This window comes from Stenella coeruleoalba (assembly GCF_951394435.1).
Source record: "Stenella coeruleoalba genome assembly, chromosome: 11".
In the NCBI taxonomy this organism is placed as follows: Eukaryota; Metazoa; Chordata; class Mammalia; order Artiodactyla; family Delphinidae; genus Stenella; species Stenella coeruleoalba.
In genome coordinates this window covers 25,187,062-25,210,393 of record NC_137157.1, presented here as the reverse complement: position 1 = coordinate 25,210,393, position 23,332 = coordinate 25,187,062, and the positions used below count along the sequence as shown (strand labels likewise).

At 39.2% G+C, this 23,332-nt stretch overlaps 1 protein-coding gene across 3 annotated transcripts in view; it reads right to left on the bottom strand.

Annotated features, from left to right (window-relative positions):
- The window catches only part of NTN4 (netrin 4), a 107,409-nt gene extending 106,131 nt beyond the window's left edge, over window positions 1-1,278 (bottom strand). For 2 of the 3 annotated variants that reach the window (XM_079937823.1, XM_079937824.1), the window contains exon 1: window positions 716-1,277. In XM_079937823.1, the coding sequence (XP_079793949.1) occupies window positions 716-770 (55 nt within the window). In that variant the 5' untranslated portion in view covers window positions 771-1,277. Of the gene's footprint in view, window positions 1-715 lie in introns of all 3 variants that reach the window. The other variant, XM_079937825.1, reaches the window with a different exon arrangement.
- Window positions 1,279-23,332: the final 22,054 nt, after the last annotated feature.

Genomic DNA, 23,332 nt, shown 5'->3' with positions numbered 1-23,332 from the left:
GTGGGAGGGAGAGCGCATCTGACGACGCCTCTATCAGTCGTCCAGTTACCGAGACAGGAAGCAGACCCGCCTCCGACCTCCCGCGGAGCCTCGGCCAGGGTACCAATTCCCCAAGGGCGGCAGGCCGGCTCCGTGCAACCCGGGGCGATCACTACCTATCGTCCCAGCCCGGGGTCTCACTGAGTTCTAGCCACTGCCCAGGGAGAGGCCACTCACCCCGCCCCAGGTGTCCCTACCTGGCTCCCTAGTACCCAGCATGAGGTCGGAGACAACGGCGATCGCTCTCAACAAGAGAGCGGCCCCGGCCCACGCGCGCCCAGGGTCGCTGGGCCACCCCTCCCCATCATTCCTCAGGCCATGAAGTGCCGGGGGATGGCGAGCTTGGTCCTTTGTTCCCTCACAAAATGGAAAGGCAGTTTTTTACAAGTCCAAACCGAGAAAAAAAACCAAGGTCGCGCTGTCTCCGGCAGGGCGCACCCAGGATATCGGGTTATCCAAAGGCATGTGTATCGCAGTTGCAAAAAAAAAAAAAAAATCAGTAGTATTTTAAACTGCTGAGACCCGGGGAAAGGAGGCGGAACATGGCCACTCATTTCATCCTTGGGAGCTGAGCTCTGCGCTCTCAACCTGCACTCGCCTGCACCCCCGAGTTCCGAGGTGGGGCACACAAGGGGCGAAGGAAGGGGGTTGGGGGCCCGGCAGCGTCACCACCCACCTGCGGCCACCGCGGAGCAGCCCCAGAGCAGCAGCAGCCGCGCGCAGCTCCCCATGGCCGGGAGGAGCCGGGAGGACCCGGGCCGGGCGGGTGCGGGAGGGAGTCGAGCCCTCGCGGCCGCGGGATGAAGCGCCAGCAGTCCTCGGAAGGAACCGGGCTCTTTATTTCTTCCTCCTCCTAGGGCGCCAGGCTCGGTCAGTGGGCGCCGGCGGCGGGGAGCTGCGGGCTGGGGCCGCGCCGGGCGGTGGGGTGACCCTCGCGCACCGGCCTGGAGGAGCGCGGGCACCTCGGGGGCGGCGGGAGCCCCGGCACCATAGCCCGCCTGGCCACGATGCCCCGCGGAGCGGTCCTGCGAGCTCCTCCGTCGCTAGCCCGGGGCTCGGCGCCCGCAGCAGCCGCTGAACTTTGCGAGACCTTTCACTTCCCGGCCGCCTCCGCCGCCGCCGCCGCCGCCGCCACCGCCTCCTGGGCGTCCTCCTCCGCTTTTACCACGTCCTCTTGCTGCTGCGTCTCGGTCCCGTCCTTCTCCATGGGCAGTTCCATGGGATGCATTTTTATTGCACCGACACCGCGGCGCTCCGGTGCCAGCCCTCCTCCCCTCGCACCTCCACCCCTTCCTCCCGCCCGCCCCCCGCGCTCGCTTGACAGCCCGGGCGCAGTAGCCCTCGCGGTCGGGTCGCCGCCGCCGCCCGGGGAGGGATCCTCTCGCCCGACCAGCCGCCCCCGCTGCCTCGCTGCCAGCTCCACCCGCCCGCCTCAGCCCCCGCGCGCGTCCGTCACCTCGCACCCCAGCTTCTCTCGTGCCCCTCCCGTCTCTTGCCCTGCATCTCCCTGTGTGACCCCCCTGGTGCCCTCCAGCACCCACAGGCCTCCTCTGGAAGCAGTCTCCCACCTTCTCCCGGAACATTCCAGAGAGCAGTTGACTCCCTCTTGATCAGGTCAGGGCATGCCAAGGGGCTTAAGAAACCGCGAAACAGGCTAGCTCCTACTTCCTACATCCCCCAACAAAAACAAGCCCTCCTCTTCTCCCGCCACCCCTTCTCCCAGAGTCTAACGACCCAGGGATGGAACCCCTGATCCAGTCCGGGGTCAAGGGCAAGGGAGAGCTCATTAACTGCTAAGTGGCATTCGCCGCTTCTCTGCTGACTTTCGGGGGGTGGGGGAGGGCATCTTGGCTAAACAATCAATGCTTACTTTATCCGAGGTGTATCTGTTTTGATGTAAAACGTGTTCCCTAATTCAAACTCAAGGTGCTAAAAGAAAAGGGTCACAGGATTAGCTAGTACCCAGTTTAAGAACATCCTTGTCTAGGGGCAGGGGCACGACAAAGACAACCTCTTTGGTCCTTCCAAGCACTCTCTCTCCAGTTGTGCTGCGAAACAATAATGTTGTGTAATAACGTATGGGGAACAATTTAGTAGCGACGGCAAGCAGCTAATTGTGGATAGGATTGCTCAGGGCTGCTGCTTATGGAAGACGATTACACAGCCCTTGAGTCTGGGACTTTTGCAAGTTCTGTGAAGATATAAATCTACGTACACATCCAGGGAAATTGGTTAAAGTTAAGTAGAAAGCAATTTTTTATTGCAGTGTTCATATTGTGCCTTTAAATATTTTCCAGAAAATTATCTACTTTACAGATACCATTCAGTTGTGTGTGTTACTGATGACGACAGTTCAGAGCTCTGGGGCATATGTAGATATTATTTATGACTCAGCTGGGGACACGTAAGAAGTTTATGTCTCCCAGGAGGGACTGGGGCAAGGTCAGCATCATCCATTTGGGAGACATTAAAATTATTCTGGCCAACACTGGGAAGTGGCAAAAGGTGTGGAACAGCAATTTATGTAACACTTTAGAAAATAAACCCTTTGAATTTTTCAAATATTGGTAGTAGGCGGTAGGCTTTCTTCATATCTTATAGACATGTTCCCGATGAAGTCAGTGAAATACGTCCCCAAATTATTCTTCTTACCAAATAAATGATAGGAAATTATAACAACCAAAGGCTCTAAGCACCAATATTAACCTAATTAACAAAGCAAATCTTTAAAAAAAAGAAAGAAAATGCACTTTTATTATTAACTTCTGATTCTACTATATTGAGGCAGAACTACTCCATTTCTCATTACAAGTGTTAGGGGCATAATATCTGCACCAATCCTGCCTTGATAATATACTTCCTTGATTGCTCTGTAACTGGTTCCTGTTTCCTTTAACAAGAGAGTAAATGCCTTAATGGTCAAGCAGTCTTTTATACTTAGTCTATATAAAACATTATTATGTTTTTCTTTTATTCGTAACTGAGAACACCTGCTAGATATATAGTAAATTTTCATTAAATGTTTTTGACTGAGTAATGTTAAAATTATTACTATATACTAAGAGCAGGGATTAAGAAGAAAACCAGTGAAATCAGAATGATTCTCCATAGTCTAAAGGAATCTGTATGTTTATACCAAGATGAAGCAGCTCAAGAGAGAAGTAATTAGCATTCTAATAAAGTTCATTTGGTGGTATAGTCTAATTTAGTTATAAATTTTATTTTCATTTAAAAATTTTGTTTTTCTTTTTTTCTATTTTCATTTTGAAGAAACTATACAGGAAAAGTTTACCTACCTAAGGAAAATCTTGCTCAGTGATCAGCATATATTGCCTATGATTAAGTGTTTTTGAAAATTTTAGTAATGAGTTTAGAATTTTTTTAAAAAATTATGAATTAGTAGGAAGCTTAGCATGGAATTTTGATAACCAGTTTTCAGAAGCCACATAATTGACAAATCTAGACTACTCCTGAGAACTTGAAAGAAAGATAAAAGGGCCTTTAAGAACTAAAATAGATGGCAAAAAGTCCATGCACCAAAGACCTTACTCACAGGAGAGCTCTTTAGGTCTTCACTTAAATTATTCATGCAATGTTAATAAGTTTGGTTATGCTGTTATCCTAGACCATAGCATATTAGAAGTAACAAAGTAGAATGAAGCAGAATCCTGTTAAAACAAGGAATGAGTTGCAAAGTGGTAAGAAAAAAGTAGCCATAAGGACCAAAAACCCCACAGCCATCTGAAGACTTTTAGTTTAGAGGCAAAGCACCAAAAGGCTGCAAAGGTATCATTCGAGTATAACTTAGTACAGTAAATGAGGTTTCTAATGGATCATGGGATTATTTTAGCATCAAAAGGAACCTTAGGGGTCTTTGAGGCCAACTTCTTACCCCATCGTGAATTCTCTCCACAAAATCTCTGTCCAATGGTCATCCGGTTTCTGTTCTAGAAATCTCAGTAAACAAAAGCAGCCCTTTTCATTTTTGGTACTATTTTGTTTAACTGTGACATCCTTCTTCTTAAAATTCTTCCTATGTTTATAGTTTAGTTGTCTGCAACAATACAGAATAGGTCCAATCTCTTTTCTAATAGGTATTTGAAAATTTGAAGTCAAGTTTTATTGCTCCTCCTAACTATTCTCTTCTTCAAGTGTTTAATTGCCCATGTAGCATGATTTCCAAACCTTTAACTATCTTATTCACCCCTCTTCAGATATACTACAGTTTGTCAATGTTGCTTTTATACTGTGCATCTAGAACTCAACTCCAGGTTTGTCTGAATCGGTGTAGAATAAAACTGAACTAGTAGTTCCTTTAACTTAGGTCTAGGGCTTATATTTCATTAGCCTAAAAATGTATTAGAAGCTTTATGATGTCAGCTGATATTATGCTTGAAGCAAACTAAAATCCCCTTTTTATATACTGCTGTCTTAAAGAGTCATTAATAAAACATAAAACATGTTTTGTTTAACCAGAAGGAAAGAGTTCCACTAAAATACACTGCAGATAGCAAGCATTCAATAAATATTAAGGAAAAAAAGCAACAAATTCAAATTGCTAAATTTGAAAAATGGTTAAATTCTTAAAAGGAAACTGTTAATCCTGAATGGGATAAGTATCTATTTTCTGAAAAAATCATCACTTCTATGGAAAATTTGATTCAATAACACAGTATACATTGGTATTACTATACATTTCCAAGGAAAGGAGGGACTTTGAAATAGTGATATTTTTAGTATACCTACTATCTTTCCTCCATGGAACTATAAACAGTATCTCATTTATCCTGGAAGCATCAATGTGTGGGAAGGAACAGGTATAATTTTGCACATTTTCAGAGAGAGAAAATGATGTGAAAGATATAAATGCCAAATTAAGATCATCCAATAAATATACACCAGAGATAGGACATGGGTTTCCAGATTTGTTTGTTTGTTTTAATCATTGCTTATCCATCAATTTTCCATGAATACAATCTTCTCTTTTTGAACTAGAAGACTTTTAGGAGACAATGAAATGGAGAATTGTTTCCATTGAAATAATCCTATATTTTGTTTTCTACCTGGTCTCTGCCCTTCAAATGCCCTTTAAAAACACCGTCCTGGGAATTTCCTTAAGCTTTAATCTAAGCCTCCTGCCACTGGCACTGTGTTTCTTATTTCATCTGCTTCCTGGCTACAGCTGCTCATTCCTAGGAAGGGAGTAAGAGCCTTTGAAAACACATGCGCTCTTCCAGGAAGGTAAGCAGTACTTTCCTTAAAAAAAAAAAAAAAAAAAATGCACACACGTTCTCTCATGTTCAGATTAATTATATGGAGTCTAGAAAGTTCAAATAAACAAGAACAGTTCTGTTGTTGTTACAGAGATAGCTACTCTGGACAACACTGTATTGGCACGAATTTTAAACATTTTCTCTTCAAAATAGCTCTTAGCTAAAACTTTCTATACATATTTCTATTTCTGACATTAATGAAAAGATGCTCAGAGACAAATAACTACTTTTTTAAACGTAGGGAAATAGATAAAGAAACAGCTACCAAAGGCCTCATGAGAATGAAAGAACAGTAAGCAATATGGGTAATTTCTCTTATTTATATCTTTTATATAGCAGTATAGTAATTAGGAGCATGGACAATGGGGTCTGACTCCCCACATTTTAAGCCTGGCTCTGCCACCTGCTAGCTGTGTGAGTGTGGGCAAGTTATTTAACCTCTTGGCGCAACCATTTCCTTATTTGCTGTATGGAAATAATAACAGTATCTAATTAATACGGTTATTATGAATATTAAATGAGTTTATATTTATGAAATGGTAGAAAAGAGCAAGACACATTGGAAGCACTTTAAGTTTTGTTAAATACATAATATAGTAAACTACAAATCCATCAAGTACATACAATCTCTTTTGACCTGCCCTAGAATTCCATCTTCAAGTTATATATGGATATTTAATAGGCAGAAATGAAATCGTTGCCCTGGCTTAATTTTAAGTGCTGTTTTAGCTGTGTAAAAGGCATTGCACAGGAGGTGAAAGTATGAAGCAACAAATCTTTTTTAACTAGAGGGAAAGAGGGATCGGCACTGATGGAGCAGCTGCAATTTACCAGGCACAATGTTGAATACTTCGTAATTCTCACAGCAACTTTATATGGTTAGGTTGTCAACCACTTGATGAGCAAACTGAAGCTCAGAGACGTTAAATATCTGAGCCAAGTTCTAACAGCTAAGTATACTGACAATGCAGGATTTGAACCCCCAGTGTGTCTGACTTTAAGCACAGTATTCTTTCCGTTTCCTCTTTCAAGAGAGGTGGCATAACAAGGCAGTTAAAGAAAGTGTGTGAGACTAGATTGCCAATTTCCTCATTGGTAAAAACACTCATAGAATATTTTCTACCTTAACAATTACCGTTGAACCCACTGAGCCATGGATTTAACTACCACCTACCTTGTTTACTCCCTAACGTCACTCGTGGGCCTCAGCGCTGTCAATGGACACCTCCACGTAGACATCTCAAATTCAACACATTTAAAACTAAACTCACTATCTTTCTCCCCTAGCAGGTTACTCCTCCTGTGTTTACTATCTTAGTAGAAGGTCACAGCTATCCATCTACTGGATCAACACAAATGAGTAGTATTTTCCAAACTTCTGCAGAATACTCATGCTCGGTGAGATATACTAAGTGTTCTGAGGAAAAACAGTTCTATTGTCAAATGATATCAATATTAGGTCAAACAAAATTAAATAGGACTTAGCACCTTTCCTATGCTAAGTTCATTGCCAATCTTTAAGAAATGCACATAACATTATATTACATAGGATTGCATTCAGTTGCGTGGACTCAACTCACTAGCTTAACCAAATTGAGATTGATTTTCTTCCCATGACAGGAAGTCAGGAGGTAGACAGTCCAGAACAAGTGCAGCTGCTCAAGGAAGTCATCAGGACTTGCGTGGCTTTCTTCTTCATGGTCACAAGAAGGCTATTCCACCTCCAGGACTTGTATCCCCCTTCTAGGCAAGAGAAATGGAACAGAGAAAAGGAAAAAGAATGTACGCCATCTGAGTCTTAAAAAGCTTCCCCAGCAGCCCCACCCACCTGCTTATATCTAATTTCCTGAACTGGGTTATGTGGCCTTTCCAGACCCTGAGGAAGTCTGAAGAGGTGAATATTTTAACTGGGCACATTGCCACCCTTAAAAAATCAGACTGCTTCTATTAGAAGGAAGAGGAGATTGAATGTCAAGTAGATGTACTGTGTATGTCATCAAATTGTTAGTAATATTTCACTAGTGTATCTGGCCCAAGCACCTATTAACATATTTCATGGCTCCACACCTTTGACAGATGGAATTCATGCTGCTTGGCACCCAAACCTGCTGTGATGTACCAGTTCCTGCCACAGGGTCTCTGGCTCCACCCAGAGTGAACTTCCTGCAGTCTCTGAGTGGGTAACGGGCTTCATGCCTCTTGTTTCTGCATGCTCTCTCCCTTCCTTTGCCTCCTCTTCTCCTGGCTAATTCTGGCAGGTCCTCGGAAATTCAGTTCAGACAATAACTACTATGACACATTTCTCTCTTGCTCTCTCCTCTTCCAGCAGGGTTAGTTGCCCCCTCTATCATCCCATGGATCACTTCATTATCCTCAATTATAGTTTTTTTCTTATATATTAAGTGGGGGAAAACAGGAAGCAAAATTATATTTATGCTTTAGTTAGAACTATGGGAAACATACATATGAAAAAGGCATGGAATGTATCAAAAATACTAGAGATGCATGTTTCTCTAGCTTCGAAACTTTCAGCAATACCATATAGTTGTTATGATCACATTTATTTTTTTTGTTTGTTTGTTTGTTTGCGGTACGCGGGCCTCTCACTGCTGTGGCCTCTCCCGTTGTGGATAACAGGCTCCGGACGCGCAGGCTCAGCGGCCATGGCTCACGGGCCCAGCCGCTCCGCGGCACGTGCGTTCCTCCCGGACCGGGGCATGAACCCGCGTCCCCTGCATCGGCAGGCGGACTCTCAACCACTGCGCCACCAGGGAAGCCCTGGATATTTTTTAGTACTAAACTTGGGCTGCGATTTCAAACACAAGCACTTTTCTGCATGTTTTTATTTCAAATCTCACAAGATTACAATGCAATTTAGAGGGCAAAATGGTGACATAATTTGCTTTAACCCTAAATTCAGTATAATGGACCTCATTGTAGAAGAGAGATTCAGTTACCAGGAACATCAGAGAACCTCATTAAATAATGTCGAACCATAACACCATCCTCAGAGCTCAAGGTAACAGCTTCAGGGTATTAATACATTTCGAAAGCCTATAAACTGAGCAGTAAAGGAAATTGGAAGGCTATAGCCACTCAAGGTTACAATAAAAATAATTTCATTTATGTTCCTGCAAAATTCAAAATAGCACCTCCAATGTTCTACTTTAAACCTTCTCTACTTATAAATGCTATTTACTCACAGAAATAGTGCCTATTAAACTTGAGGAATAAAGGCCTTAAAGCCAAAGTTAATACAAAATTAATATGAAAATAGTCATTGCTCTGGTGAAGTCTAAGCAATTTTTCATGTATGCAGTTAGTCTCTCTAACATAACTGTAGAAGATTCCTTCATCATAAAGGAATAGTACATCATTTTCCCACCTTCTTCCTTCCTTCAAGAATGTTTGAATGGACTTCCCTGGTGGCACAGTGGTTAAGAATCCGCCTGCCAATGCAGGGGACATGGTTTTGAGCCCTGGTCTGGGAAGATCCCACATGCTGCAGAGCAACTAAGCCCATGCGCCACAACTACGGAGGCTGCTCTCTAGAGCCCGTAAGCCACAACTACTGAGCCTGCGTACTGCAACTACTGAAGCCGGCGCGCCTAGAGCCTGTGCTCCACAACAAGAGGAGCCACTACAAGGAGAAGCCTGCACGCCGCAACCAAGAGTAGCCCCTGCTCGCCACAATGAAAAAAAAGCCTGCGCCCAGCAATGAAGGCCCAACGCAGCCAAAAATAAATAAATTAAATTATTAAAAAAAAAAAAAGAATGTTTGAATGAAGGCAGGTTTTATTACAAACAGAAAAGAAGGAATCCTCTTTTAAAATGATAGATTATTGTTAGAATACATGATATCCCTATTATGGACAGAACTCTGCTTTTGGTAATGAAAGCATATAGAATTATATGAACACTTTTAAAGCAGTATTAGAATTTATATTAAAAAGAATCCTGAAGCAGTAGGAGATTTCTCAGTCTACTAATGACCCTATAGGAAGTTTGCTCTGAAATTATCATATTCCCCTGTCTTCCTACCGACCCAACAGGGGAAAAGAAAGAGGTACAGATTACTATCTCTTACTCTGGGAAAAAAAAAATCAAAACCTGCAGACTTGAAGTAATATGTAGCTAAACAGTAGCTTTGAATTCTTTTCTCAGTCTCACTGGTGTGGTCCTGGGTATATAGTACTTTTGCTTTTTCCCATGCCTCTTTGATGCTTCTTTTGTTTATTTATTTATTTATTATTTATTTTTTTAACATCTTTATTGGAGTATAATTGCTTTACAAGGTTGTGTTAGTTTCTGCTGTATAGCAAAGTGAATCAGCTATATGCATACTTTTAAATACGTGAAGAGAGTCAAATACATTTGTGGTTTTCTAGTATGTACTTTTTTTGTATACAAAACGATATTTAATGGCCCCTCTATGGACTCAAAATATCCTGCAATCAGTAAACAAATATCTTGAATATGCATGTAATCCAAAGGGATCAGTAAATAGAAAAAAAAAAATTCCCTATGCAAATTTGGATGAACCTGTCCTAATGTGCTTACTCTCGATGGGACATTGTTTTTTAAACTATTATAACCGGTAACAATAGCTAGTGTTTACTGGGGACTTAAAGCACAGCAAGCCCTGTGCTAAACAGGTGACATACATTATCATCTTCAGTCCTCACAGTCACAATAGGGAGAGACCTTCAGTCATCATCCTCACTTTACAAATGAGAACTGAGACTCGCACAGCAGAGCTGAGACGGTAATCCAAACCACTGTTCTCCAAAGCCACTATGTCCATCATGGGTCTTTGGAAAATATGGAAAAGTGGCAAAAAGAGCAAACCCATCATGCCAAGAAACCAGTTTTCATTTTGGTATATTTCTTTCTGATTGTATTTCTATCCATACAATTTTTGTTCCATACTCTTTCACTTATTATTATTAATTTATTAGAAATTATTTCAAAATATCAATTTTCATGGCCATTAACTATTCCAGTGATTGGATATTCCTTGTTCAACTTAATGCCACACTTATTTGGACACTTGGGCTATTTTCAAATTTTTGCTATAAATAATACTTTTATAGCTATTTATGTGAATTAAATGTTTTCTTAATCTGGGATTATTTGTTTATGATCATTAAAATGGAAACACCAGGTCAAATACATACATTTAAAGGCCACATTAAATACATTTAAGATCACATTGCCAAATTTATTTTCCAAAAAGATTACATCAATCTGTACAACTACCACCAATGTGGTGCCTATTTCACCTCACCCATACCAGCATTGGGTATTATACTTTAGAAATACAAATTTCCTAGTTCAGTATGTGAAAAGTGATTTTTTTATTTGCTTTTCTTTTACTGGATTATGTGCAAAATTGAACATTTTTTTCTATGCTTGCTATTCAGTTTTATTTTACCCTTTTCACTGGATTCCTAGGGTGGAAGCTTTGATTATTGTTTTTAGTTCGCTTTTTCTGATATACACATTTAATGCTATAAATTTTCCTCTAAGCAAGTTGATTTTGTTGTGTCCCACAAATTTTGATAAGTTGTACTTTTATTTTTTCTTTAATTCAAAATATCTTAAAATTTCTCTTGAGATTTCTTCTTTGGCTCATGAGTTACTTAGAGGTATGCTGTTTAATTTCCAGATATTTGGGGATTTTCCAGTTATCTTTCTGTTATTTGTTTCTACTTTAATTCATTGTGGTCTGAGAACATACCATGTTTGATTTCTATTCTTTCAAGTTTATTAACGTGTGTCTTACGGCCCAGAATATGGTCTATCTTGGTGTATACTTATTGTGAGTCTGCTGTTGTTGGATGGAGTATTCTGTAAATGTCAACTCGATCAAATTGACTGATCTGTTCACGTCATATATACCCTTACTGTTTTCACCTTTTTCAAATTATACTCACTTAAAAAATTTTATTTGTTTATTTATTTATTTTTTATTTTTGGCTGCGTTGGGTCTTCATTGCTGTGCACGGGCCTTCTCTAATTGCAGTGAGCAGGGGCTACTCTTCGTTGCGGTGTGCGGGCTTCTCATTGCAGTTGCTTCTCTTGTTTCGGAGCACGGGCTCTAGGCGCACAGGCTTCAGTACTTGTGGCACATGGGCTCAGCAGTTGTGGCTCACGGGTTCTAGAGTGCAGACTCAGTAGTTGTGCCACATGGGCTTAGTTGCCCTGCAGCATGTGGGATCTTCGCGGACCAGGGCTCAAATCCATGTCCCCTGCATTGGCAGGCGGATTCTTAACCACTGCGCCACCAGGGAAGTCCTATACTCACTTTATACAACTAGTGAACAAAACAACAGAAGAGAAAAGTAAATTAAAAAACTTAATTACACTTAAAGTTTATAATGGAGGAAACAGATTTCCATGCATGCTTTTCATGAAGTTTTTCATTTTTGCCTATTACCTCTTTCTAACAATGAAGAGGATGTATGAGAGGAAAAGCTGGGTGAGAGGGTAAGTCAGAAACACAGAAGAAAATGTTGAAAGGAAACACCAATCACGTCACTAGTCTGAGATTTTTCCGTATTCTAAATGATGGTTTCATGCCTATTGAAAAAGAAAAAGCTTATTTTATCTTTGTCTTCTTGAGAATTCATAATTTTTAATTAAAAAGTAATAACTCTTAAAAACAACATCTATAATCCATATTTTGAACTGACCCTGTTTTCACTGTAAAATACCAGAAAATCACAGTTATAGAGTCGTAAAGGTAACTGTAGTACAGAAAGTTTGACTGATTACATAGTGTTATAGTTTTAAGAGCTCCTTCAAAAGCAATCAGACTATTTGGAAAACCTCTTTCATAATATATGTGTTCTTCCTTTAAAATGTAAACACTGGGCTTCCCTGGTGGCGCAGTGGTTGAGAGTCCACCTGCTGATGCAGGAGACACGGGTTCGTGCCCCAGTCCGGGAAGATCCCACGTGCCGCGGAGCAGCTGGGCCCGTGAGCTATGGCCGCTGAGCCTGCGCATCCGGAGCCTCTGCTCCGCAACGGGAGAGGCCACAACAGTGAGAGGCCCGCGTACCGCAAAAAAAAAAGTAAACACTGAGCCAATCTTAGAAGCAAACACTGACTGCATACTTATATCAAGTCAGTTGTTGCATTTTAGTTATAGCAATCCAAAAACGTGAACCATAGGTTTACTTTTTAACTCCAACCCTGTTCAAAGATCACTTATTGGCCTCTGAAGGAACAGGTGGCATGTCTGTTATAGTTTAACAAGTGGCCTTTGGGTGAGGTATAGTCATTCAGATACCTCTGGATGCTTTGGATGCTCTCATGTGTGGCAGGGTACACTTGCTAAAACATTCTCCTCTCTAGATCTGGAAACCTAGAGTCTGTATCTTAGGCACTGGGCTGGTATTCCAGACTTCCCTTCTGAGTCATAGATGAAAAATGCCATCTTGCAACTGAGATAGCACTTCCTTTGCCAAGAAATCACATTCCTAATTTCCTAATGTTGACATTACGATCCAGTTCTTGGTATATAAGACAGCTTTTCTCTTTGCAGTGTACATATATCTGAGCATTCATCTTTCTGATAACAAACTTTACAGGGATTTTTTTTTCTATCAGAGGTACCGTTAATTATATTAGGCTCCCCAGAGAATTCCAGAATCACTTCAAATACCAGCAACTCAATTCTATTCCACTACTCACATCTGTTGAGTTGGGTTGAATTGGAATTGTGTTACATTAAAAGTTAATTTTAGGAGTATTTACGTTTTTAGGAAATTGAATTTACATTTTTATGCGTATGGTATAACTCTCCATGTATTTAAGTCCTCTTTAAGGCATTTCAATAGAGTTTTATGCTTTTCTTCATAAAAATCTTGTCAATCTTTAATCAGACATTCCTAGACACTATTTTTGGTTATGTTTATAAATACCTTTTTAAAAATAATATTTTAAAAATCGTTGTTGGTATAATGGTACATAACTGATTTTTTGTGTATTGATCTTATATCTAGCAACCTTACTAAATTCATAGTTCTGATATTTTTACTTTTTGGATTTTTCTGTATAAACAATCATATCATATGTGTATACACATGGTTTACTTCCAATCCTTAAAACTTTTGTTTTTCTTTGCTAACTACGCTGGCTAGAACACTTAGTACATTTTGAATAGTCACAATACTGGAAGACTGGTGATTTCCCTTATTATTTTGTGAGGTAAGCAATGTGTTTAAAAGATTTTTTTTAACCCAGCACTAGGTGTTTTGCACTGAGAGAAATCAAGTTGTCTAATCTGCCCTATTGCTAGAGTCATATCCTACCTTAATCATTTCCCATACCCTTACCTTCTTTTTCTACTAGGTGAATTGCTCTTTATACACTTTCTAAGTCCATGTTTTAAAATCACTTTTCTCATTTCCAATGGTGTATTTTTTTTGAAATTGAATATTGATTGTGAAATCAATACCCTATTGAGAAATTATCTTTCTCTTTACATTCAAATTACCTCTTAATATTCATGGCTTCCAGGAAAAACTTAATTAAAAAATGAAAGTACTTTCAAAGACAATGAGATGACCATGGGTCTACCTAGCACGTTAATGAAGCATTCTTTATATCTTCCTACGATATTTCCGGTACTTCCGAATGTGCAGCTTGCTTTGTTGCACAGCATCAGAGGCACCATTCACATCACTGTCTCTGTGAATGGCGTTTCCTGAAATTTTCAGTGCACAACCTGCAAGGCTGATGTAGTGGCCTTGCCTGTGTGTTTCATTTTTCTGTCTAATTAGGACTGTGGGTTCTCTCTCAAGCAAGTAGTGCTAATCTGCAAATGTCTGGCTCCAAAAATAACCCTAAATGTGTTTCAAAAAGATTCTTTGGCTACAAGCAGAAAAACAGTATGTCTAGGAGATGGGTTACTATAATACAGCTTTAGTAGGGTAGCCTCTTCTTCCACCCCAAATCAGTATTGATTCAGTGTTCTTTAACTTTAGTATTATGTGATTAAGTAAATTGTCACTTCCGTTTATATAAACACACAATTAGGATGAGGTAAAAAAAATGGAAAGTCGGGGCTTCCCTGGTGGCGCAGTGGTTGAGAGTCTGCCTGCCGATGCAGGGGACACGGGTTCGTGCCCCGGTCCGGGAAGATCCCACATGCCGCGGAGCAGCTGGGCCCGTGAGCCATGGCCGCTGAGCCTGCGCGTTCGGAGCCTGTGCTCCGCAACGGGAGAGGCCACAACAGTGAGAGGCCCGCGTACCGCACAAAAAAAAAAAAAAAAAACACACAAGGAAAGTTGGATGAATTGCTTGGGGGAAGAGTCAACATAAAACTAATAAATTACAAATCTCACTAGTAGTAATAATATTTGTGATTAGATAATGGTAAGGTGGTAATGATAATAATGAATCGTAGTTGTTTGGCTTAGTTCCCTTTTTTTATTGAAGTTATAGTTGACTTACAATGCTGTGCCAATCTCTGCTGTACAGCAAAATGACTCAGTCATGCACATACAGATACTTTTTTTCATATTCTTAACCATTATGGTTGATCACAGGATATTGAATATAGTTCCCTGTGCTATACAGTAGGACCTTGTTGTTTACCCATCCTATATATAATAGTTTACATCTGCTAATCCCAAACTTCCAGTCTTTCCCTCCCCCACCCCCCAGCCTCCTTGGCAACCACACATCTGTTCTCTATGTCTGTGAGTCTGTTCCTCTTTTGTAGGTAGGTTCATTTGTGCCATATTTTAGATTCCACATATAAGTGATATTATATGGTATTTGTCTTTCTCTTTCTGACTTACTTCACTTAGTATGATAATCTCTAGTTGCATCCATGTTGCTGCAAATGGCATTATTTTGTTCTTTTTCATGACTGAGTAGTATTCCATTGTATATATGTACCACATCTTCTTTATCCATTTATCTGTCGATGGACATTTAGGTTGTTTCCATGTTGTGGCTATTGTGAATAGTGCTGATATGAACATAAGGGTGCATGTATCTTTTTGAATTATAGTTTTTTTCTGGTCTGTGCCTAGGAGTGGGATTGCTAGATCATATGGTAATTCTATTTTTAGTTTTCTGAGGAACATCCACACTGTTTTCCATAGTGGCTGCACCGACTTACATTCCCACCAACAGTGTAGGAGGGTTCCCTTTTCTCCACACCCTCTCCAGCATTTGTTATTTGTAGACTTTGGCTTAGTTCCAAATTTAAACTGCATTGTGGCTTAGTTTCTGCCATAAAAAGTTCTTGAGAGACAGAGAAAGAGAGAGGATTATATAGCATAGGTGCTACTTTCTCACTAAGAAATGTCAGTGTTAATGATGTATGCCAAACATACAATGATACCAGATTCTCAACTGTTTGAACTATCATCTCGTGCCCAAGCAATGTCAAAGTTAATTTTATCTGACTGAACCCATAAAGTTCTCTTTAGAAAGGCAGGTCTTTAGTTATAGACTAAAAAGGGCAAAGATTATAGCCAATTCATCTTTATAGCTGTACATCTGCAGTTTTAAGTTATATATATATTTCACTCGCTCATTCATTCAGTATTGGATAGCACAGTTTTAGACCTCACAGGGGGTAATACCACAAAGGGAATAACATGTACTGGGTGCAAAGTAAGCACATGCAACCAGCTTGCGCTATCAGAAAAAAAGCACTGGATGGAGCCAAAAGAAGAGTGTAGATCAATCATGACCTTGATAGAAAAGGATAAAGTTTGGATGCTTGGGCACATTTGCAAATAATGATGCTAGCATAGAAGCTAAACAGAGGGCTAAAATAGAGACCACAGGTTATACGAAAAAGTTATGAATAGTCAAGAGTTCGAAGCAACTTAAATGAAAAAAATAAAAACAGTCTGCCCTGGCAATGTGTAAGGTATATTAGGCTTGTCACTAATATGAGGTGGCTAGGGACATCAACTGTATTACTTCATCCTTATATTACCAGTGCCAGGCACAGAATAAGTTCTCAATAAATACTTGTTGAAAATGGAAGAAGGATGATCAATTAGATACCTGTGTGACCTAATTTAAAATATTCTGGGACTTCCCTGGTGGTGCAGTGGTTAAGAATCTGCCTGCCAATGCAGGGGACACAGGTTCAAGCCCTAGTCCGGGAAGATCCCACATGCTGCAGAGCATGCACCACAACTACCGAGACTGTGCTCTAGAGCTCGCAAGCCACAACTACTGAGCCTGCATACCACAACTACTAAAGCCTGTGCGCCTAGAGCCCGTGCTCCACAACAAGAGAAGCCACCGTAATGAGAAGCCAGGGCACCGCAACAAAGAGCAGCCCCTGCTCGCCACAACTAGAGAAAGCCCACGCCCAGCAACAAAGCCCAATGCAGCCAAAAATAAATAAATTAATAAAATAAAATAAAATATCCCAACTCACAAATGTCACATGTGGCTAAAGAAAAATCTGTTTCTGAGTTGTTTTTATAGGTGTGGTTCAGCCAGCATTGGTGACACATCAGGAAAGATGGCAAACAGACTGAGAAAAAGCTGTAAAAAAGTGATCTCACTGTAAGCAGCATGGGTGGGCCTGGTAGGTCAGTTCTCATACAAGCACATTCATTCTAGAAAGTTCTCATATGACTAAGAAGACGCTAACAGAAATTGAACAGATTTCATCATTAAATAAATAGGAAACATCAAATAGGTAATGGAAAATGTTGAATGATGATGGGAGGAGACATTTCTAGATAATTTATAACCTCCTTCCTTTCATTCCCTTTCACATGTTGACTTCTCCTATTCCCCTTGACCTCTTCCATCCCCACACTATGAGGCAGGGATGTTTCCCTGTAATCCACTCAAGAGCACTATCTTTGGAAGTTAAGTAACTTGCCTAAGATAGCCTAAGAAGAGACAGAGCCAGGATTTGAAAAATTGGACTCCAGAGCCTGTGGCTATTACCATTCTGCTAAACTAGATTATGCACTAGTTACATGGCAGGTAGAAAGTAAAATGCCTTAAAGTTGTCATGGGTTTTTTCCCTATTCTGTCATTAAGCAGCATTATCCTTCAACTCAATCAACGATTCCAACCTTCCTCACCAGAAAAAGCCACCTAAACATTTCTAATTACCTAACAATATAAAACAAGAGAACACCAAAGATCCAGAAATCTCCAGGAATAAAGAATAGAGGTGGGAGGGGACAGTGAGCATTTTACTGCCCACTTAACCTCATTCATAAAATGGGAGTAATAATAACATGTATTTTGTAGGTTTCCATAGGATTGAATAAGTTAATTAAAGCACTGAGAATAATGCTTGGCAGAGGAAGCATTTAATAAGAGTTAACTATTATTTTTTTCCTATCAGGGGCAGTGGATTATTTTTTCTACAAAAAAATTACAATAAAAAAAATTACAATATCACTACATGTTTTCAGTTCCTGTAGCCCAAGAATGTGATTTCTAGCATGTACTCATATTTCTTAAAATCCTATAGAACTTATTTGGATATTCCATGTTGTAATACAACATACCTTAACTTACTATTTTAACCAGGAATTCATATTGCTTTAACAAAAATGAATTAAAAGATTATTGATCATGTTGCAAAGGCAGAATAGTGAGCTGCTTAGAGACCAGACTCTGGCATTCTAACTCTAGAAGAATCCCAGATCTTCCACTCATTAGCGGAGTGACTTTGGGCAAATTATCTACCCTATGTATACCTCAGTTTCCTCATCTGTAAATTAGGATAGTAATAGTATCTACGTCATAGACTTGTTATGAGGATTAAATGAGTCATTACAAGTAAAGTTCTAGGAATATGCCTTGCACATAGTCTGCACTTACGTGAGTTATTATTTCTTTTATACTTTTTCCATATAGTTGAAAAATGTATTTTGTCAATTGATTTTTAAAAATTTATCAGCAAAATGTCCATAGGAAAACATTCAAATTCCCCTACTCTAAATGCCTAAAATATATTTAATATGTGGTTGAAATTCAAGCCTTTCTATCTGTCTAATTTTAGTATATTGTAATTATTGCTTTAATTCTATTTTAATCCACAGATACTTAATTCGGAGTAGTTGCCTTTTACTGTCTCAGCCTGTTACTTTTCCTAAAATCCATGCTTAGGTTTAAACTTGCTTATATAATTGTTTTTAACATCCTTATTGGAGTGTAATTGCTTTACAATGGTGTGTTAGTTTCTGCTTTATAACAAAGTGAATCAGCTATACATATACATATATCCCCGTATCTCCTCCCTCTTGCATCTCCCTCCCACCCTCCCTATCCCACCCCTCTAGGTGGTCACAAAGCACTGAGCTGATCTCCCTGTGCTATGCGGCTGCTTCTCACTAGCTATCTGTTTTACATTTGGTAGTATATGTAAGTCCATGCCACTCTCTCACTTTGTCCCAGCTTACCCTTCCCCCTCCCCGTGTCCTCAAGTCCGTTCTCTACGTCTGCATCTTTATTCCTCTCCTGCCCCTATGTTCTTCAGAACCATTTTTTTTTTAGATTCCATATATACGTGTTAGCATACGGTATTTGTTTTCCTCTTTCTGACTTACTTCACTCTGTATGACAGACTCTAGGTCAATCCACTTCACTACAAATAACTCAATTTCATTTCTTTTTATGGCTGAGTAATATTCCATTGTGTATATGTACCACATCTTCTTTATCCATTCATCTGTCGATGGACACTTAGGTTGCTTCCATGTCCTGACTATTGTAAATAGAGCTGCAATGAACATTGTGGACATGACTGTTTTTGAATTACGGTTTTCTCAGGGTATATGCCCAGTAGTGGGATTGCTGGGTCACATGGTAGTTCTATTTTTAGTTTTTTAAGGAACCTCCATACTGTTCTCCATAGTGGCTGTATCAATTTACATTCCCACCAACAGTGCAAGAGGGTTCCTTTTCTCCACACCCTCTCCAGCATTTATCGTTTGTAGATTTTTTGATGATGGCCATTCTGACCGCTGTGAGGTGATACTTCATTGTAGTTTTGATTTGCATTTCTCTAATGATTAGTGATGTTGAGCATCCTTTCATGTGTTTGTTGGCAATCTGTATATCTTCTTTGGAGAAAAGTCTATTTAGGTCTTCTGCCCATTTTTGGATCAGGTTGTTTGTTTTTTTGATACTGAGCTGCATGAGCTACTTGTAAATTTTGGAGATTAATCCTTTGTCAGTTGCTTCATTTGCAAATATTTTCTCCCATTCTGAGGGTTGTCTTTTTGCCTTGTTTATGGTTTCCTTTGCTGTGCAAAAGCTTTTAAGTTTCATTAGGTCCCATTTGTTTATTTTTTATTTTATTTCCATTACACTAGGAGGTGGGTCAAAAAGGATCTTGCTGTGATTTATGTCATAGAGTGTTCTGCCTATGTTTTCCTCTAAGAGTTTTATAGTGTCTGGCCTTACATTTAGGTCTTTAATCCATTTTGAGTTTATTTTTGTGTATGGTGTTAGGGAGTATTCTAATTTCATTCTTTTACATGTAGCTGTCCAATTTTCCCAGCACCACTTATTGAAGAGGCTGTCTTCTCTCCATTGTATATTCTTTCCTCCTTTATCAAAAATAAGGGGACCATATGCACATGGGTTTATCTCTGGGCTTTCTCTCCTGTTCCATTGATCTATATTTCTGTTTTTGTGCCAGTACCATACTGTCTTGATTATTGTAGCTTTGTAGTATAGTCTGAAGTCAGGGAGCCTGATTCCTCCAGCTCCGTTTTTCTTTCTCAAGATTGCTTTGGCTATTCGGGGTCTTTTGTGTTTCCATACAAATTGTGAAATTTTTTGTTCTAGCTCTGTGAAAAATGCCATTGGTAGTTTGATAGGTATTGCATTGAATCTGTAGATAGCTTTGGGTAGTAGAGTCATTTGCAGAATGTTGATTCTTCCAATCCAAGAATATGGTATATCTCTCCATTGTTTGTATATCTTAATTTCTTTCATCAGTGTCTTATAGTTTTCTGCCTACAGATCTTTTGTCTCCTCAGGTAGGTTTATTGTTAGGTGTTTTATTCTTTTTGCTGCAATGGTAAATGTGAGTGTTTCTTTAGTTTCTCTTTCAGATTTTTCATCATCAGTGTATAGAAATGCAAGAGATTTCTGTGCATTAATTTTGTATCCTGCTACTTTACCAAATTCATTGATTAGCTCTAGTAGTTTTCTGGTAGCATCTTTAGGATTCTCTATGTATAGTATCATGTCATCTGCAAACAGTGACAACTTTACTTCTTCTTTTCTGATTTGGATTCCTTTTATTTCCTTTTCCTCTCTGATTGCTGTGGCTAAAACTTCCAAAACTATGTTGAATAATAGCGGTGAGAGTGGGCATCATTGTCTTGTTCCTGATCTTATTGGAAATGATTTCAGTTTTTTACCATTGAGGATGGTGTTGGCCTTGGGTTTGTCATATACGGCCTTTATTATGTTGAGGTAAGTTCCCTCTATGCCTACTTTCTGGAGGGTTTTTATCATAAATCTGTGTTGAATTTTGTCGAAAGCTTTTTCTGCATCTATTGAGATGATTATATGGTTTTTATCCTTCAATTTGTAAATATTATTTATCACATTGATTGATTTGCGTATATTGAAGAATCCTTGCCTTCCTGGGATAAACCCCATTTGATGTGCTGTTGGATTCTCTTTGCTAGTATTTTGTTGAGGATTTTTGCATCTATGTTCATCAGTGATATTGGCCTGTAGTTTTCTTTCTTTGTGACATCTTTGTCTGGTTTTGGTATCGGGGTGTTGGTGGCCTCATAGAATGAGTTGGGGAGTGTTCCTCCCTCTGCTGTATTTTGGAAGAGTTTGAGAAGAATTGGTATTAGCTCTTCTCTAAATGTTTGATAGAATTCGGCTGTGAAGCCATCTGGTCCTGGGCTTTTGTTTGTTGGAAGATTTTTAATCACAGTTTCAATTTCAGTGCTGTGATTGGTCTGTTTAAATTTTCTATTGCTTCCTGGTTCTGTCTCGGAAGGTTGTGCTTTTCTAAGAATTTGTCCATTTCTTCCAGGTTGTCCATTTTATTGGCATATAGGTGCTTGTAGTAATCTCTCATGATCCTTTGTATTTCTTCAGTGTCAGTTGTTACTTCTCCTTTTTCATTTCTAATTCTATCGATTTGACTCTTCTCCCTTTTTTTCTTGATGAGTCTGGCTAATGGTTTATCAATTTCGTTTATCTTCTCAAAGAACCAGCTTTTAATTTTATTGATCTTTGCTATTGTTTCCTTTATTTCTTTTTCATTTATTTATGATCTGATCTTTATGATTTCTTTCCTTCTGCTAACTTTGGGAGTTTTTTATTCTTCTTTCTCTAATTGCTTTAGGTGTAAGTTTAGGTTGTTTATTTGAGATTAAACTTGTTTATATAATTTTATAGCAATTTCCCTTACTAACAAAGCAAACTGTTAAGATATAGTGAATGTGATAAGTACTTAGAATATTTTATTTTTTGTACAGACTCTGCTAAACGTCATAAGTCTTAGAGCTCAAAAATTAAGCAAAATACATGTACTGTTTTTGTACATATTTTTTAATTTTATGCTTAAGTACTGTTTATGAGTATTGAAATTAACAACAGGCTCAAATCAAGAAGAGAAATATGCCAGTGACTCATCACATTTAAAAAAAATTAAAAAATAAATTTATTTATTTATTTTTGGCTGCATTGTGTCTTCGTTGCTGCGTGCAGGCTTTCTCTAGTTGGGGAGAGCGAGGGCTACTCTTCCTTGCGGTGTGTGGTCTTCTCATTGCAGTCCCTTCTCTTGTTGCAGAGCTCGGACTCCAGTAGTTGTGGTGCACAGGCTTAGTTGCTCCGCGGCATGTGGGATCTTCCCGGACCAGGGCTCAAACCCGTGTCCCCTGCATTAGCAGGTGGATTCTTAACCACTGCGCCACCAGGGAAGCCCCGCATCCCATTTTAATGCTGCTTAATTTTTAGGCTTCCTGTGTGAATTAGCTAAGAGATACAGCAATTTAAATAATAATGATAAAACCTTTTCTCTTTCCTGCTTAATTTCTTTCTAAAGGAAAGTATTGTTTTTAAATATTTCTCAGGCATTCTCTATAAAAATAAAACCAGGAAATTAGAATTCTCTTAACAGTCATATCTTCTAGAGCTAAGAATTTCGGATGAAGGAGAAAGTGAATAGAGAAAAAGTATTTTTATGAGTTTAGAAAGGATAGGTCTATGTAGATCTAGAGTTTAAAAAGTCAGTCAAGTGTTGTCTGTGTCATGTTAATAGAATATTATTTTATGAATTCTCCAGTCTTGTCCCAATGTCTGGCATCATTTACATACCTGCATACCAGGTATAGGTGGCATGAAGGCAGCACACACTGATAACCTCCCCTTGGAAAAAAATGAATAAAGAATATTTGCCATTTGGTTCACTCCTCGGAAAATATCAGAGGCATAATAGGAAAAAGAATTAAAACTACAAAAAAAATTAAAAGAAAATTAACTTATAAAGAAGTCAGAGTGATCGGCTTTCATATTTATAATTATGGAAAACAATTTACTCACATTACTAACGGTATAGATAAGACTTTCTTTCACTACAGATATGTCCTTTCATAGAACTGAAGATTTTAAAATATAATGTACAAAATTTAAAACCTCTATTTATCCAAAATCAATTGACTATTCAAAAACTTGTGTCTTCTTCTGCTTCCATTTCATGATTAACAAGGAATTAGTTTCAGCACTCTTTTTAGAGCATAGGTTGAAAAGGCATTTTAATTTCCATCTCAGGGTAATTTTAAAACCACATCAATTATTTTTCATGTGCAGCTGTTTTTTATCCACAAATTATTGCTCTAGGCATTTTTACTTTACCACACATTTCAGAAGAGAAGGAATGAAGGGAAACCAGCTAATCTACAAATGTTTCACCAACAGTAGATCAGACCACAAAAAAGTGAAGGAGGAGTTATGAACCAACATTTCTTTAGGAATAAGAACTGCTTATTGGATGTATATTATATATATATATAATATATAAT